The sequence below is a fragment of the Perca fluviatilis genome, chromosome 9, assembly GCF_010015445.1.
Source record: "Perca fluviatilis chromosome 9, GENO_Pfluv_1.0, whole genome shotgun sequence".
Taxonomy (NCBI): domain Eukaryota; kingdom Metazoa; phylum Chordata; class Actinopteri; order Perciformes; family Percidae; genus Perca; species Perca fluviatilis.
Genome location: NC_053120.1, coordinates 26,924,131 through 26,939,627, shown reverse-complemented (window position 1 = coordinate 26,939,627; position 15,497 = coordinate 26,924,131). Strand labels below are relative to the sequence as shown.

The following is a 15,497-nucleotide window of genomic DNA, read 5'->3' as shown; positions in this document are numbered from 1 at the left end:
ATGTCCATTTCTAGTCATGATAGGCTGGAGCCTATCCTAGCATGCTTTGTGCGGAAACCCCCCCCCCCCCAACCCATGCTATTACACAAGGGTAACACAGATAGAAGGACAATTTCAAGCTTCCACTTGACTCTAGTTGTCGACAAAAAGCAGACCACCTGGATGAAGAACGTGACTCCACACTAAACCACAATGAATGGACACTAGCTGTTGTTACCAACTAAGCTTTCACTCTCAAGACAACACAATTCAAATCAAAGACATTCTTGAAATGCAACAAAATCACACCTAAAATATTGAGATGTAAGCAAAACTCTTCCAGGCCAGATGGAAAGGTATGCAAAAAAAAGAGGTATGTATACAGGCAACAGGAGTGAGTTAATCCTCACACTTGTTAGTTTTTTCCAACTGCTAACACACAAAATCTTTTCATGTCACACAATTTTTGAAACCTCTCACTCAAAGTGCAAAACTACACAGCAAACATCCAAAACCATAAGCTATTTTTCAGCCTTTCACTCAGTTTTCAATTGCATAAAACTTTTTTCAAAACACTACACACAATTATCTACCTAAGACACAAAAATCTAACAGGAAGTGACTTGCTTTCCTTTTCCAAACATGCTACACTTATTTACTAGGGCACACAAACACTCCTCACATGTGCAAACACATTATGCTTAACTGAACACTAACCAATCACTGCTTTAGTATAGGCCTATACATAGGTCAAAGGTCAGATTACCTGTTTTGAACAATGGATAGCTTATACACAACATACATCCACATAGGCACACAGACATATGACATCCAAGCACACATACTACATAAATACAAAGAAAGATATCAATGGTGTGTCCTTACAGTAAAGTTTGGTTGTAGCATAAATAGTTTAAAGGAGCGGTGTGGAAAAAATGCAGAAAGGTGCAATGGTATCATAGTGCAAGATAGCGTCATTGCAAAGAAAAGTTACGTAAAGTTGAAAACTGTCTATACAGACAAAAGGACAGCATTCAAGCATTCAAGCTAGCAAAACATGACAAGCAATGGTGCACTGATTCACACTGAGTGTTGTATTTTGTATCTAAAAGTATAGTATGACACAAGAGTTTAGAATGACAGTAAAGAACCAAAACAATCTGTCTAAAAGACAAATTTAAAAATTGGATCTTTAACCTGTTTTTCCAATTTCCTTTTTTTTATTCAGAGGATCAGAAATTTAGAAAATTACAAAATTGCGCCTGGGTTCCAATTATTCAATACCGCAAGGGTATTCTCTCTCTCGTTCCGCCTAGCTACGCCCTGCCCCCCACTCAAAACCATCAGTTGCAAGCACCTCTGACCCCAAAGTCTATCAGTTTTTCATTTTGGTCCATATGCAGTTAATGACCTGCATATTCCACAAAGTAGAGGAAGAGAATACCATTGCAGTATTGAATAATTGGAGCGCAGACGCAATTTTGTAATTTTCTCAATTTCTGACCCTCTGAATAAAAACAGAAAATTGGAAAAACAGGTCAAAGATCCAATTTATTAATTTGTCAAGGTGGAAAAAAATGAAAAATTGGATATTTTAACCCATTTTTCAGTTTTTCCAAATGTCCATTTGTGCTTAGAAAATTGAAGTGATAAGCGTTAACACTGACCATCAGCATATACAGAGGCTAAAATTGTGTATGCTCAAATGGGAAAACAACATTTTAAAAAGGAAGTAAAAAATTGCATTTTCTTCTCTCAAGAGACATCAGAACTCCATCACCTTTGCACTATTTATTTTCCTAATACAGAACCATCATCAACAAGACGTGTTAATCTCTGGAGAGGACCTGTAATGGAAGCGCTCAAACTATTTCCTGCTACAAGCTCCATTACGGCTCCATTACTGCAGGTTGGACCGGTGCAGCTCTCCAATTTAAACAGCAGACATCCTTGGAATCACCCCAGAGAAACGGAGACAGGCCCATCAAGATTTTGCTGTAAGGACATCTTCAATATCCTGTTTACTCCCTCTGCCAAAGTCAACGGTAGGTAACACACACACACACACACACACACACAACACACACACACACACACACACACACGTCATCTCAACAAAAATTGTTAACTGTGTGTGTCCCCCCGCTCTTCCGCACTTCCCCCTCTATACGTACTGCCAGCATTTTAAAGCAAATACATAGCCGTCCCTCTGGCACGAGTCACAGCTATTGATCGAGACACTTAGGCTATACCCTCAGCATCTATCCATCCTTCTACCCATGACCACTCCTTGGTGTTGAGCTCAGGTCATGTAGTGCAGTACATTTCTTTTCTCAGCCGTGTATCGGAGGCTAAGTTGTGAAATGTTATATATGTCAAGTATGTGCGATCTTGAGAGCACTTTGCAGAAAAGATCTCTGCCCTTGACAACTGGCCTCAAAGAGACGAGGGGAGAGGAGAGACGTGCTGGGCCGACGCTTGCTGGAAGGCCACCTTGGCTTAGGGTTGACTTTGCATTTAGATGGTGGTAGGTTTAGTGTGAAGGACACTTCAACTGATTCACTTTATCAGCGGAGTTGAGAAAAGGAAGGTTAAATAAGAATGGAAATGTACTGTTTATAAGTGGGACGTGAAATATGCTTATTTGCTTTCTTCCCGAGTTACATGAGAAGATCAGTATTGCTCTCATGTCTACACTGCAAGCAGTAGGTTAGCTTAGTTTGGCATTACTGGCCTGCACACACCAGTATTTAAAATAGCATAGCCATCAATCGCCACGATCAGAGGTCTGCTCAAGGAGGCAAAATAAATTAGCGTAAAGTCAAACTGTGGTGAACTTTGAGGTGTAATTTGCACCGGTAACCAAGCTAATGTCACTTTGTGGTGTGACAGCTGGAAACGGGGTGAACCAGCTGGCCTCGTTTATACAGAAATACAAACGAAATATAAAATGTCAATTAGCGATAGGTGGATTTAGTTGCCTTGGGACAAAGCCAGTCGAGCATATTTCCTTCTGCTGACTGTTTATGCTAAGCTAAGTGGCTACTAGCTTCCTATTTAGCATACAGAAGAGTTGTAACTTCTCATCGAACGCTCAGCAAGAAAGCTAAAACGTGTATTTCCCATACTGTTAAATATTCTTTTAATATACAAAACTAGAAAACTATTTGGCAATATTAATGGCAGGTCCTCACAGAAGAGCATGAAAAACACACTTTAAATAATAGTTCACTGTAAAATCAAGTCATAAGGTGATTGGTCATTTTTACTAAAATAATAAAATAACTGAATGCAAGTCAAGTCATATACACGTCATAAAATATGAGGAGCATCTCCATGTGGAGTTCGCTATGCAAATCATCTGAATATCTACAGTCTAATCAGCACACTATGTATGCCTCCTCGAAGATTATTTCCATTTCATTACATTGTCCCTCAGCCAGCTTTGTTTGGCTGAGTCTACATTTGCCTTTGAACATCAACGGCACCTTTTGTCTGAAACTGCTGTAATGTTTCCAGCGATTTTCAGATAGCACTTCTGCTATTTTTACTTCTAGATGCGGCACTGGCCCAAAAAAAATAAGATCTGAGTTGATTAGTCAAGCCCGCAAGTCCTTTGTTGTGAATCTAAAAAGGAGGCCTTCATCTCATGATACACAATAGAATTGAAATATACAGATATAACTTAATAACAGGCTCTTATTCGTCCTATTTAAGCACACTAAGAATACCAGCTATTTTTTTGAACCACTGACTGAATAAGGAGACATTTTAAGAAACACATTTATTTCAGTGCAATTGTCAAGTGCTCAGTCACTCCAAGGTAAGATTCAAGAGTACAATGGGACATATTGCTATCTAAGATCTCCTTGACTTATCCCTTCACATTTCTCTTTCTTGTATCCCCATTTCTGTACATCTTTCATTTCCTCTGAAACGTCTCTTCTTCAGAAAGTGTTTAAATATCATATCGGAGAGCATCCTGTCATCCAGTAAGTGATGGGATCGATGATTAGGTGGGATAGGCAAGTCAGCGCCCTGTGGCGGTCTTCACAGCATGAAAATGCGCGCGCGCACACACACACACACCAATCACTAGCAATTACAGTTTGTAGGTGAAGCAGTGGAAGTGTTCCTGAGTGATGAAGTCAGTATCACACACACACACACACACACACACACACACACACACACACACACACACACACACACACACACACACACACACACACACACACACACACACACACACACACACACACACACACACACACACACACAGTACTTCTCATCAAATGAAGTCTTAACATTCCCATCTGGTGCTGATTCTCTCGTCATTTCGCCTGGATGAGTATCCCACACTCCGTTTCATCAGCCTACTAGTCAGTTAATCAGGCAGGTTCGCTGTGTGTTAATGCCTCCAGCAGCTCTAGCCAGCCTGAATACCAGGAGGCAGGCAGGGCGCTGCTGGATCAATGTCCTGATGTCTGAGGGAGACAAAGCCAGTCGGGACCCAAGGGCCTGCAGCCTCCCTGCCGCACTCTGTCAATTTCACTCATCTTCCTCCGCTGGATCGCCCTCATGAGTCTCTCAGCTGAAGAAATAAGTGGATTCTTTCACCCGCTGGAGATCAAAATCACCTAGAGAGGCAAGAGGCGAGGTGTCAGAGCAGGTTTAAGTCTGTGGACAGTAGTTACAGAAAACAAATGACGTGTACTGCAGATTTAACTATAAACAAACTTTAAATTACATGCTATTACAAGATAAATACCGGTACGCTAACACGACTATTTGGCACAAACCCGCATCAACAAATGCTAACAGGCTCAGAAAGACAATGTTAAGATGCCGATGTTTCAGTTCACTATGTTCTTAGATTAGTGTTTTAGCATGCCGACATTTGCTAATTAGCACAAAACACAAAGCACATTAGATGAAAAGTCAGAGGATTACCAAAGATATAACAATTCATCCTGGGAGCAACACGATTGTGAAAAATTGCACAGCAATCCACCCAATATTTTTCAAAATATTATATTTCAGTAAAATATTCATCCTCTGGGCACTATGAATAACTGTACAAAAATGTCATGACACCATCCAAAAGTCGTTAAGATATTTCAATCTGGACAAAAGTGGTGGACAGACTGACCATTGCCATCCATTGTATTTTGTAAGCTTTTAATTCTGGGACCCTTGAAAATGAAATGGTACATCTCAATGTGTATTTATCCTGGTACTGAATACAAAATGTAACAATTTGCACATCTTATTTTTATTTATTTATTGATGTGGTTAAAGATCAATTAAGGAAACGGCTAAGAACTGTAGGATGTAGCTTGTTCTGAGGTATTCTGAGTCCAGTGAAAGGACTGAGTTACAATCTTTATTAGAGGGAGAAGTTTATTTTGAAGTGGGTCAAACTCAGGAACTTTAATTTTTAAATTAGCTACAACTTTTTATTTTACTGGGCACCAGTAACATTTCTATGAACTTTAATACACCACTTGAATACTAATTTTAGCTCTGGATGAAGCCCTGTCCTGCACTCTGTGTGCTCTTCGCCTCTCTGACGTCTGCTGGAGCTGCAGACTGAATTATTGAAGAAAGGCCATAAAAAGTTTAAAAATGCAAAGAAAAAACCTTAGTAAAGCTAGAAAATTATGTTGACATGAACACTTTAGATAATGTACCAACATAAATGTTTAGGTACCTATCAAAACAACACGTGGGAGGAACTGATATAAACTCTGTCTTAAAACATTAATGTGCTCCAAATCTTTTTGTAGTTAACTTTCTATTGTATTTTTTTTTAAGTTACCGTGTATTGTGTAAGCATATTGTGTAATCATGGTTACGCAGACACTTAAGATAAAGTACTGCATTATGTACCAAAGTGAAGGCACCTAAAAATAAAGAGATGCTTTTCTTGACAACCCCTTACCTTGGGTCTTACAAACTTGCAGCCTAAATGAAAAATCAAACCAAATGACACCAAAGTAAAAATGCCAGTGTTTGAAAAGGAAAAGACATAAGTGCAGTGAAGAACTTAAAGCATTTACTATCCTAACGGACAAATCAGTAGCGTTTTTTGGCATGGGTGAAGCGGGCAGCTGCCTGGGGCGGCATTTTTTCATGACACATGGGGCACTTAAAAAAAAAAAAAAATCCTCTGTGCCGTGGGGAATTGGCAAATTGGTGCCCCCTGCAGCTGCAGGTGCACCTGCTTGCTGAGAAGGTGTCGTGCACAGAAGCTGTGTGAGAAGGGGAAAGGAATAGGGGGGCGCGGGGGACAGTTCACCTCTGGGTCTCCCAAATGGAACGGACAATGGGGGACGGGGGATCCACTGTATAGAGCAACACTCAGCAGTGTTTCCTCTATGTTGTCTTTAAGTTAACTGGTGATTTTCGTTTGTATTCTTCACCTGCTAGCTAAATTGCACGTAGCTGTTGATTCGATAGCGAATGCTCAACGCCCTTGCTCACGTTTGTATTTTAGGTGCATTATTTACATGCTGAAGTAGTTACACTGCATTAAGATAATGGAATTAATAGTGGGTTTATTGTTATTTGCTACAGAATGCTTAGCCTATATGTCAAGATCAAAGTTGGCCTATATAGTAACTCAAAAAATACAGTTCAATCACAACAGAAAATTACCCTCATTATGTGTGTGAATAGAGGTGAATAAATATATTAGTTTGTGTTGCAGCGAAGTGTCAGTTCCATTTCATGGGGGTGGGGGGTCTGGACCTGCCCCCACTGCTAAAAAAAAATCCTAAAAAGGAAACACTGTACTCTAATGGAATTAGTGGGCTAGGGTCAGTCACACCTTGACTTACTTCCAAATAATGCACATTTCATTCATGATATTATAAATACAGGCCTATAGTTCCTGCACATTTTTGTTTTTCTGAATTGTGTGAAATGGCTAATAGGTAATACAAAACGATTATGTGGTCATGAAGGTGAATTGGTTTAGTCTTGACTTCTGGTCCTGAGTGACAGTGTTGGGGGTGGATGGGAAATCTGTTGATTGTCGAGTGCCAAATAAACACAGAGATGGACAGGAAAAGGTCAAAGCCATCAGGTACAGGATTTGTGCTATTTAGAATATTTATTTATATTTTATTTTATTTATTTGTATATTAGTCTTAATATTTTATATTATTGTTGCTCTCTGCTCTTGTTAAATTTTTTTATATATCCGATTGTATATATTTTTGGCGCATTTATGTTTGTGCTCATTGTCTTTTGCCAATGTTGGAGGTGGAGATTGTGCACCTTTAAAAGTGTGTTTCCTGTTGCAACTGCAATAGTTAACTGGATTCTCATAAGCGTGTTTATCAAATGTTCTAATGAAGGATTTGTGCAATTGAGAAATATAATTTTCTCTTTCACTTATGGGGTTATAATAAAATATAACGGTTTGTTTGGGGCACTCCAAGGGGCTCTCGCCCAGGATGTAATTCAATGTAGAACCGCCACTGGGACAAATACTGTTGTCATTAAAGGTAGACTGTTGAAACACAGTAATGGCTCCAAGTGATTCAGTGTGCTCTCCACTCTTTGTTCCCTTCAGCACCTGATTTATCGGACCTCCTGCTGGATTACACGCTGTGAAACCAGATTCATCAATAAGTTCAGGATCCTTCATAGTGAAGATTATAGTGGATTTTAGTCCAGATCCATTGAGTCTTAATATGAAAATTGAGCACAGTGGCCATTCAGGCGCACACACTCACACTCACACTCACACTCACACTCACACTCACACTCACACTCACACTCACACTCACACTCACACTCACACTCACACACCTGGCTGGTCTCAGCCACATAAGCTGATTATTCAGAGGAGGGACACAATTAACAGTAATCAATTTATACAACCCAGCTGTCAGTGCCAAGCAGACAGTAAGTGTACAGATGGAGATGGAGCGAGGGCTTACATAACAGCAAATCCTCCATCCACCTGACTGACAGAGAGACGCTGCCTCTGTACCTCCACTCTGGACAACAATAGACAGACTTGCAAAGAAAGAACAGGGGAATCTGGATCTGCTAGTGGCCGTGCAGGCAGCCATGATTACACCATTAATGACAAAAGCTGAAAATTGAGTTAAAGCCAAATTCAATGTTTTGAATGAGCAAACCGAATAGCATATCTGGGCAACACAGACAGCTAGACGCCAAAATACAGGCAATGGGATGACTACCAAAAACAATAGGCTACAACAATTAGCAATTATAAACCAGGATAGAAAATACAGGATTGTGCAAGAATCCAATTTATTAACATTCCTGTCATTCCTGCTAACCTCAGACAGAGCTTCAGGACATACAAGTCCTCTTCAATCCAATTAGGAACAAAAAACAGCACCCTGTATCTTGGCCCTCCCAAAAGAATACCCCAGCTTTGGTGAGGCCAGGTGTTTTGGATTCAAACTGACCTGTCTTGGGCACTTTGGCCAGCAGCAGCAACAGCCTCCTGTACTCCTGGTACTTCTTGTTCTTGGCCTCAGTCCTGCCACAAACAAAGGATAAAAAAAAAATAAAAAAGTTTAGTAAGTCTGAGGAGAACATGTGTGTGTGTGTCTATAGAAGTTAAAGACAACTGCACTTTCGGAGTTGTCTCAGGGAAGTTTCAGCCCTCATTCACGTGTTCTCATCGGTTCTGCTGACTGATGCAGGTTGGTCACATCTGGATGTCACATCTGAGTTGTTGAGGTTACATGGGAGTTGTTTCTGAGAACAAAGAGCCAGTCCAGTGAATGCAATGCAAACATACTGCTACTGTTACCATGCTCACTGTCTTACTCTAGTGCAGGGGTCTTCAATGTTGTTTAAGCCAAGGACCCCTTAACTGAAAGAGAGACGGAGCAGGGACCCCCTACTACATATATTGTATAAAATTAAGTTGCATATTAAACTGGGCCTACAATAACGTGTAGGGCGGCCTAAAGCCTTTATACATACCTTATTTGCATAGAATGCTAAGGTTTTAAAATAGCCTTACAATTGTTGGCATGATTTTATAAATCATGTTTTAATTTTAAAACATCCGTAGTGTGGCACAGTAAATCCTTAGGATTAACTGTATCAGTGGATGGCTACCTTAGTCACTACCTTACCAATAGACTAGTAAACCTGTCTTCAGTGGGGATTTATATTTGCTAATAATATGTTGGATTCATGTTAAGACTTTTACATTTTTTTTTTTTAAACTTTCAAAATTAACTAATTTGGAGGCCCCCCTGCATTGACTCTGAGGACCCCCTAGGGGCCCGGACCCCCTGTTGAAGATCCCTAATATTGCCCCCGGGTGGTAAAGTGTTTAATTGCTGCCACACTGTGAAATTAATTTCACTGCTTCAAGACTCACACTATGCAACGCAACCAGCGTTAGTTTAATCGATAACAAATTAACGTGATCGACGAAATTCTTAATAATCAATTATTGATCGTCGAGTAATCATGCCCATCCCTAGTAGAGACATATCACTCTAAACTACAAATGTCAAGCTCATAGAAGCATTAGAGAAAAGGTCAGGGGTCACCAAAGTCAGAGAGATTCATCCTGTGGGGACCATGAATGTCTGAACAAAACATAAATGGCAATCCACCTAGAGATTGGTGAAATATTTCAGTCTGGACCAAGGTGGCGGACTGACTTACAGACATTATCTTCCCTAAAAATAGGCGGGAAAGCAGTCCGACTGTAAAAATAAAATACTTAAAAAAAGAAGAAAAAGAAGCTAAATATATTGTAAGGGTCTAATCAGCAAAAATAATCAATTTAAGGCAGGGGGTTAAATTATCACAATTGTTAACAAATTCTGGCCTAAACTGTAGGGTGGGTAAAAAATCTTTAAGTTACACACTGCGACAAGTGAAGTAATCCAAAAAGTATCAAATCTTTCACTCTGGTGCCTACACGAACGAATAATGCGTTTGCAAGGCTTAGGGAACAGTGTTGTTTCTGTGCGAGAAGGGAGAGAGAAAGACAAAGAGGACGAGGGCTGCTGTGGAGGAAAAGGCTGTGGACAAAATGTCCAATTATCCCAAAGAGAGTAAAGAACACCATCAGATGATGAGCATAACCCAGCCTGAGGCCAGCAACACAGATATCTGGAGAGAGAGAGAGAGAGAGAGGGAGAGAGAGAGAGAGAGAGAGAGAGAGAGAGAGAGAGAGATTTTGTATCTAATGTCAGACAAGTTGAGGGAAAACTGGCACGCTAATCTGACTTTTACAATCTTATAATCTTTTATGTGTTCACCTTCTGTTTGGACTCTTATAATGCATAATGTGGGAGATGCATATTCACTGTATGATGGCTTTTGTCTATAACATCAAAGTTCATAAAGATCCTGCATAAACACAGAGACAGAGACTGATGGCTGTCCAAGGACAATTTAAACAGAAAAAGTGGCACAGATTGCAGATGGCGGTGTAGTAATATGACCTTGTGACTATTATATTGTATGTACATATTGTATATGTTTTCTTTATATGTAGATACTGTGCAACAATTATTGCTACCTGAATAGGAAATGCTATGAAAAGAAATAGGGCCACACGTGTTTTTATCATCATAAACCTGATTCTCTGAGACTTAGCAGGTGGGAAAACTCACGGGAGCCCGGCGCAGTATTTCAGTAGCAGGAAGTTGGACAGCTCTTGAAGGATTGGCTGGCTGTGTAGGGCGACAAACTGTTCCCGACAGACCTGACAGGAGGAGGAAGAGGCAGAGAGAAGTGAACTTTGAGTTACTCTGGCCCAAACACTTGCCCAAACAAGCTACCCAGACTTTCCTGCCTGTTGACCAGGTAAAAGATGGAGAGGAAAAAAAAAAAGGAATGAAGAGGAGAGCAAAAAACCACGAGAACTAACATCTGTCTATCAGCAAATCTGGCAAATGGATCATCTCCCACAGCAACTCTGCCTTTTGCTGTAGGTCTTCTTCGTTCATGCTTGAACTATACGGTGTACTTTTATATACTATTCTTTGTCAAATGTGAATCGATGTACTGCAAAGAAGAAAAAAAAAAGGTAGAATGTACAATGGAGGGTATAGAGTGGATTTGTTTGAAATCACAGCTGACACACGACAATAGCAATAACACCTGGGAGAAAGAAGTGCTATCCATTTCTGTGCTGGTTTCAGGTTATCAGAATCATCCGTATGGTATAGATGGGTTTCTCAGGAGGCAAGCTCAGCAGGGTTAGAAAACATGTTGCCACAATGTAATAATAGCTTATATATGGACATTTTGAGTATTCACAAATACAAAAACCTGCTAAAAGAAACAGTAAAATAATTTTCTTTGAAAAGGTAGATTAGAATGCAGCATATCTGGCAGCTCTGGCTAGCGAACATGACGCATTGGAACTCTAGTGAGAAACAGCAGCTATTAGCAGTGAGACTAATGCTAATGTATAGTAGACTACACAAAGTTAGCCCAACAGGTAGTGAGAAACAAACTGTTGCACCATCAACAGGCAGCAGGGGTTAACCCTTGTGTTGACTTCGGGTCACATTGACCCGTTTTCAATTAGTGTTTTATATCAGAAAATATGGGAAGTAGAAATAAGCGCTGAAAATGTGTAGAAGAAAAATTTAACAATTTAAAACGTTGGAAAAAGCAAAAACAAACTGTGAAAAAAAGGCGGCAAAAACGTCGAAAAAAAGGGTTAAGAGAACAGAAGCCCCTAAGTGGCATTAGCATAAAAACATGTTAACATGTGTGAACTTTCTGCTGTTCAACCATTAAATATATACCAGAAGTCTTATAGCATGTTATTGTATGTATGAGTGCAGAACCTCAGATGTTTGCAGTGTACACAGGCAATACTTCGCTCAAAGGAAACTACTGTAGTACTAGTTTACATCCAAATTCAGTGCAAATTTTAACCAAATTTCCAGAAAATCAGCAAAACAAAATGCGTATTAATGTGCGTTTCCATCCACTATGGTATGGGAACATTACATGTTGGGCACATCGAGATAAACAGTTGGTGGTGTTGATTCTTCAGTTGGTGCCATTCAACCACGGCATACAAAAAGAGGGTGCAAGACCTTTTTAACAACAGTTGGACTTTTTCTCCAAATGTCTGGCGTTTCCATTCAGGTTTTTGTGTGTGTGTGTGTGTGTGTGTGTGTGTGTTGTGGGGGTTTATGTGCAAATTTAAAATGTGTATAAAAAACAGGTGGCTGAAAAGACACTTTACTTCAACAGAGGATTTAATAAGTATTATTTATCAGTCACACATGATTATGAAAAGAAACTGACTGAGACCAAAAGCTCTCGCCCCTCCTCTGCCACTGTGTTCAATTACCTGTGTAATGAAGAAGGTGTACACTCACCCATCAAGAGAATATGACTGAGAATAAATGTACTGAGTGCTTCATTGGTTGCAACTCCTCTGAGATTGAATGAAGACATAAAACTGTGACTGTGCTCTGAATCTACATCTACACAGAACTGGGACTTTATGGTAATTTGATCTATTTTATGCAAAGCTGTGTCTCTGTCTGGGCCTGTTCACAAACTGGTTTCAGCAGGCAGGGGCTGACCGTCATTTATTCAGCACAGCAGGCTCTGTCTGGTGCTGCTACCTGCAGCCAGCAGCCTCGAAATGTATGAAACTGCGAGCTCGTTTTACTGGCTTTCACAATGCTGATGCTTCTACTTTAGCAGATGCTGCACAAAAATGAAGTGGATGTAAAAGGTGTAAAGAGCGAGCCAGGAGACTTGAGTCACATGTGACACTTTAATTAATCAGCAAAAAAGGGAGCATTTTAAACCCTGATGATACATGAGCAGACAGGATGAAAACTGCCCTGAAAGGATGATGGGGATGAGGAATGGTAAAATAATCTGGACAGGTGGGAGTAAAAAAAAGGAAAGGCAAGGTTGTACAGTTATATGATACCTTGTTCATGGTGTCCACAGTGAGGGCGTGGGTCCAGAAACAGTCGTGAACGGAGACGAACGTCAGGCCGGCACTAAAGGGAGAAGAGAGGGAATGAAGAAGGGGTGAAGAGCGTCCACGTGCAGGGACGGAAATCAGAGGAAGAACATAACCGAAAGAGAAGAGAGGGTGTAAAAAAAAAAAAGGGTGTATTACAGCGACGATACCCTGGTGGATGTTCTTATCTGAGGTGATAATTGCATTGAAGATGACAGGGTACATTCTCAAAGCCATTTTAGGTCATGCATTCATGGAGAGTCGATGTCAGAAGCATAATACAGACTGCCTTTAGAAAAATGACTTTTTTTTTCTTTTTCTCTCAGGTATCCATGCTCTACAGTATGTTGAATGCTACCTATAGCAGTGGAGAGCAGTCAGCATCATGTGTGTGGAGTCCAGAGAGTGGATGAAGTTTGGCGGGAAGGCGTTCTTCTGTTTAACTGTGTCCGGCCTCCTGAGAAGGGACACAAAGCCAAGCATAGACATATAACAAACGCTTCTGTACTTTGATGCTTTCTAATATCAAACAGGACGTTTCAGCCAATTTATCTCGCAAGTCTGCAGTGGCCTCGTTATGAGCCATGCAGATAATTCCCACGGAGGCAGTTAGCAATCCTATATTTTGATTTCCTTTTTAAGTTTTCTTCACTACTGGGAAGACAGTAACCATTGCATTAAAACCATTGTACCCTTGAGGATGTTTTTTTAAGTCTGATAATGCAGTAAATTTGTCCATAAAGTAAGGAGTGTTTAAGCATATAATCTGTGAATAAACAATGACAATGGAATTGTACAATTCGTACAATATAGCACATTTTAAAACACAGTTTTACTGAGTGCTGTTCATTAATATTTGTGGTATCTACACATACTGCTAAAAAGTGATAATTCATACACAAATTATGGGGAATTACTAAGAATCAAATCCTTTCAAGTGACTGGATCCTTCAAAATCGGCCGTGGCTTTAGCGAATACAGAGATGAACATGCTAATTAAGTGAGCTTTAAAAGTGGTTACACACCAAACAGACGGCCGATCCTCGGCAGAAAAGCCAGTGGAAATGATCAGTCGCGTCCCCGAGGTCCAAAAAACTGCCTCGGGACACACTGAGGAGACACCGACTTGAGAAACGTAATACCCAAGAAATGAAAACCGGCAGCTGATTGGACGAATGCGTCACATGGGTTTGTTTTCTCTGGAAATTCAAAGCCAGACTGTCATGGCGGCCGTTCAGAATACGATCTCATATTGTACTAAAATAGTTCACTGAAACATGTTTCTGAAAACATTTTAAGTGAGAAATAGGCCGTGCAGTTGCTGAATCTGTCTTCATTTCAGCTTAACAAAGGTCAGATTAAAAGATTTTCGTCAGATTTTGAGAGACTGTAGTCACCTCATTCCGCTCGCCATTTCTGGGTGAGTCCCGACTGCCCTGCCGCCGACTGAACATGTCAGGTCGGCCAAAATAAACGCCGACAGCCCCCCAGACTGACGACGGCACGGGACACATCTTACTAAGAGACTTCTTTTTTTTGTTTGTGGAAAAGCACAGATGTAATTAATAACATGATTAGTGGCTGCATCATTCATATTATCAATCACGCCTGTGCTTTTCCTGCTATGACAAGTCAAAGTCTGCTGTGCATGGATTTCAACATTAATATTTATTTTCTGCCACGTGACTCCCAGGGGACTCTGTGGCTCTGTCCTTTGTAAACAAAATATGAGAGCAAATATGAGAGCATACAAATATAAAAGTGATATAAAAGAAATGGAACAAGGTGATATAAATGGAATTGTTGGGTCTTTGTATATTATAGAGTGTGGTCTAGACCTACTCCATCTGTAAAGTGTCTTCAGATAACTCTTGTTATGATTTGATACTATAAATAAAATTGAATAAATGCAGTGCTGCTGCTACTACTGATGATGGAACTAGCAGTAAAAAAATAAATAATCCTCCATTACCCTGAGCCTGTGCCATTCAAATCCTCTGGGCTGCCACAGACCAGAACACTCTTCTAATAGGAATGGAGACCGAGCAGAGAGAGCTTGGGCCAAACCCAAAGCTAAAACACACACACACACACACTCACACAGGCACAAAGGATGCCTGTCTGTCTGTCTTGTTTACCTTCTGTCCATTTTATTTTTGGCTTGGAAATGTTAGACTTTTAACAGAGCGCTTTTACTTGTTCTGCTGCTGCTGCTTTGGGCTCGAGCTGAACAAAAAACAAGATTCCTGGAGATTTATTTGCAAGTGCACTCGGCAGAACACTGTCTTCCTCTTTTCCCTTTGTCTCACACCTACATTCACGCACACAAAACAAACATTTCCCCTTAAACTCCCATAGGCCTGACAGACAGGAACGGTGCACAGTCAGTACTATGTAAGGGTTAGCAACCACAGCTGTGTGTCTGTTCTCCCTATAGAGCTGTTCACGTCTCAAGAGATGGTGAGCATTGACACCGGGTTTAGCATTTCATGTTTGTTTTTTTTCTCGCCACTGCAGTTAGAGGCTTAGATAATCAGCCCTCCTC

General features: G+C 40.4%; 1 protein-coding gene across 1 annotated transcript in view; it reads right to left on the bottom strand.

The window, feature by feature from the left end:
- Window positions 1-3,744: 3,744 nt before the first annotated feature.
- The window catches only part of polrmt (polymerase (RNA) mitochondrial (DNA directed)), a 57,576-nt gene continuing 45,823 nt past the window's right edge, over window positions 3,745-15,497 (bottom strand). The window contains 5 exon segments of the mRNA XM_039811361.1: window positions 3,745-4,619; window positions 8,433-8,506; window positions 10,617-10,708; window positions 12,917-12,989; window positions 13,311-13,409. Of these exon segments, the coding sequence (XP_039667295.1) occupies window positions 4,570-4,619; window positions 8,433-8,506; window positions 10,617-10,708; window positions 12,917-12,989; window positions 13,311-13,409 (388 nt within the window). The 3' untranslated portion in view covers window positions 3,745-4,569.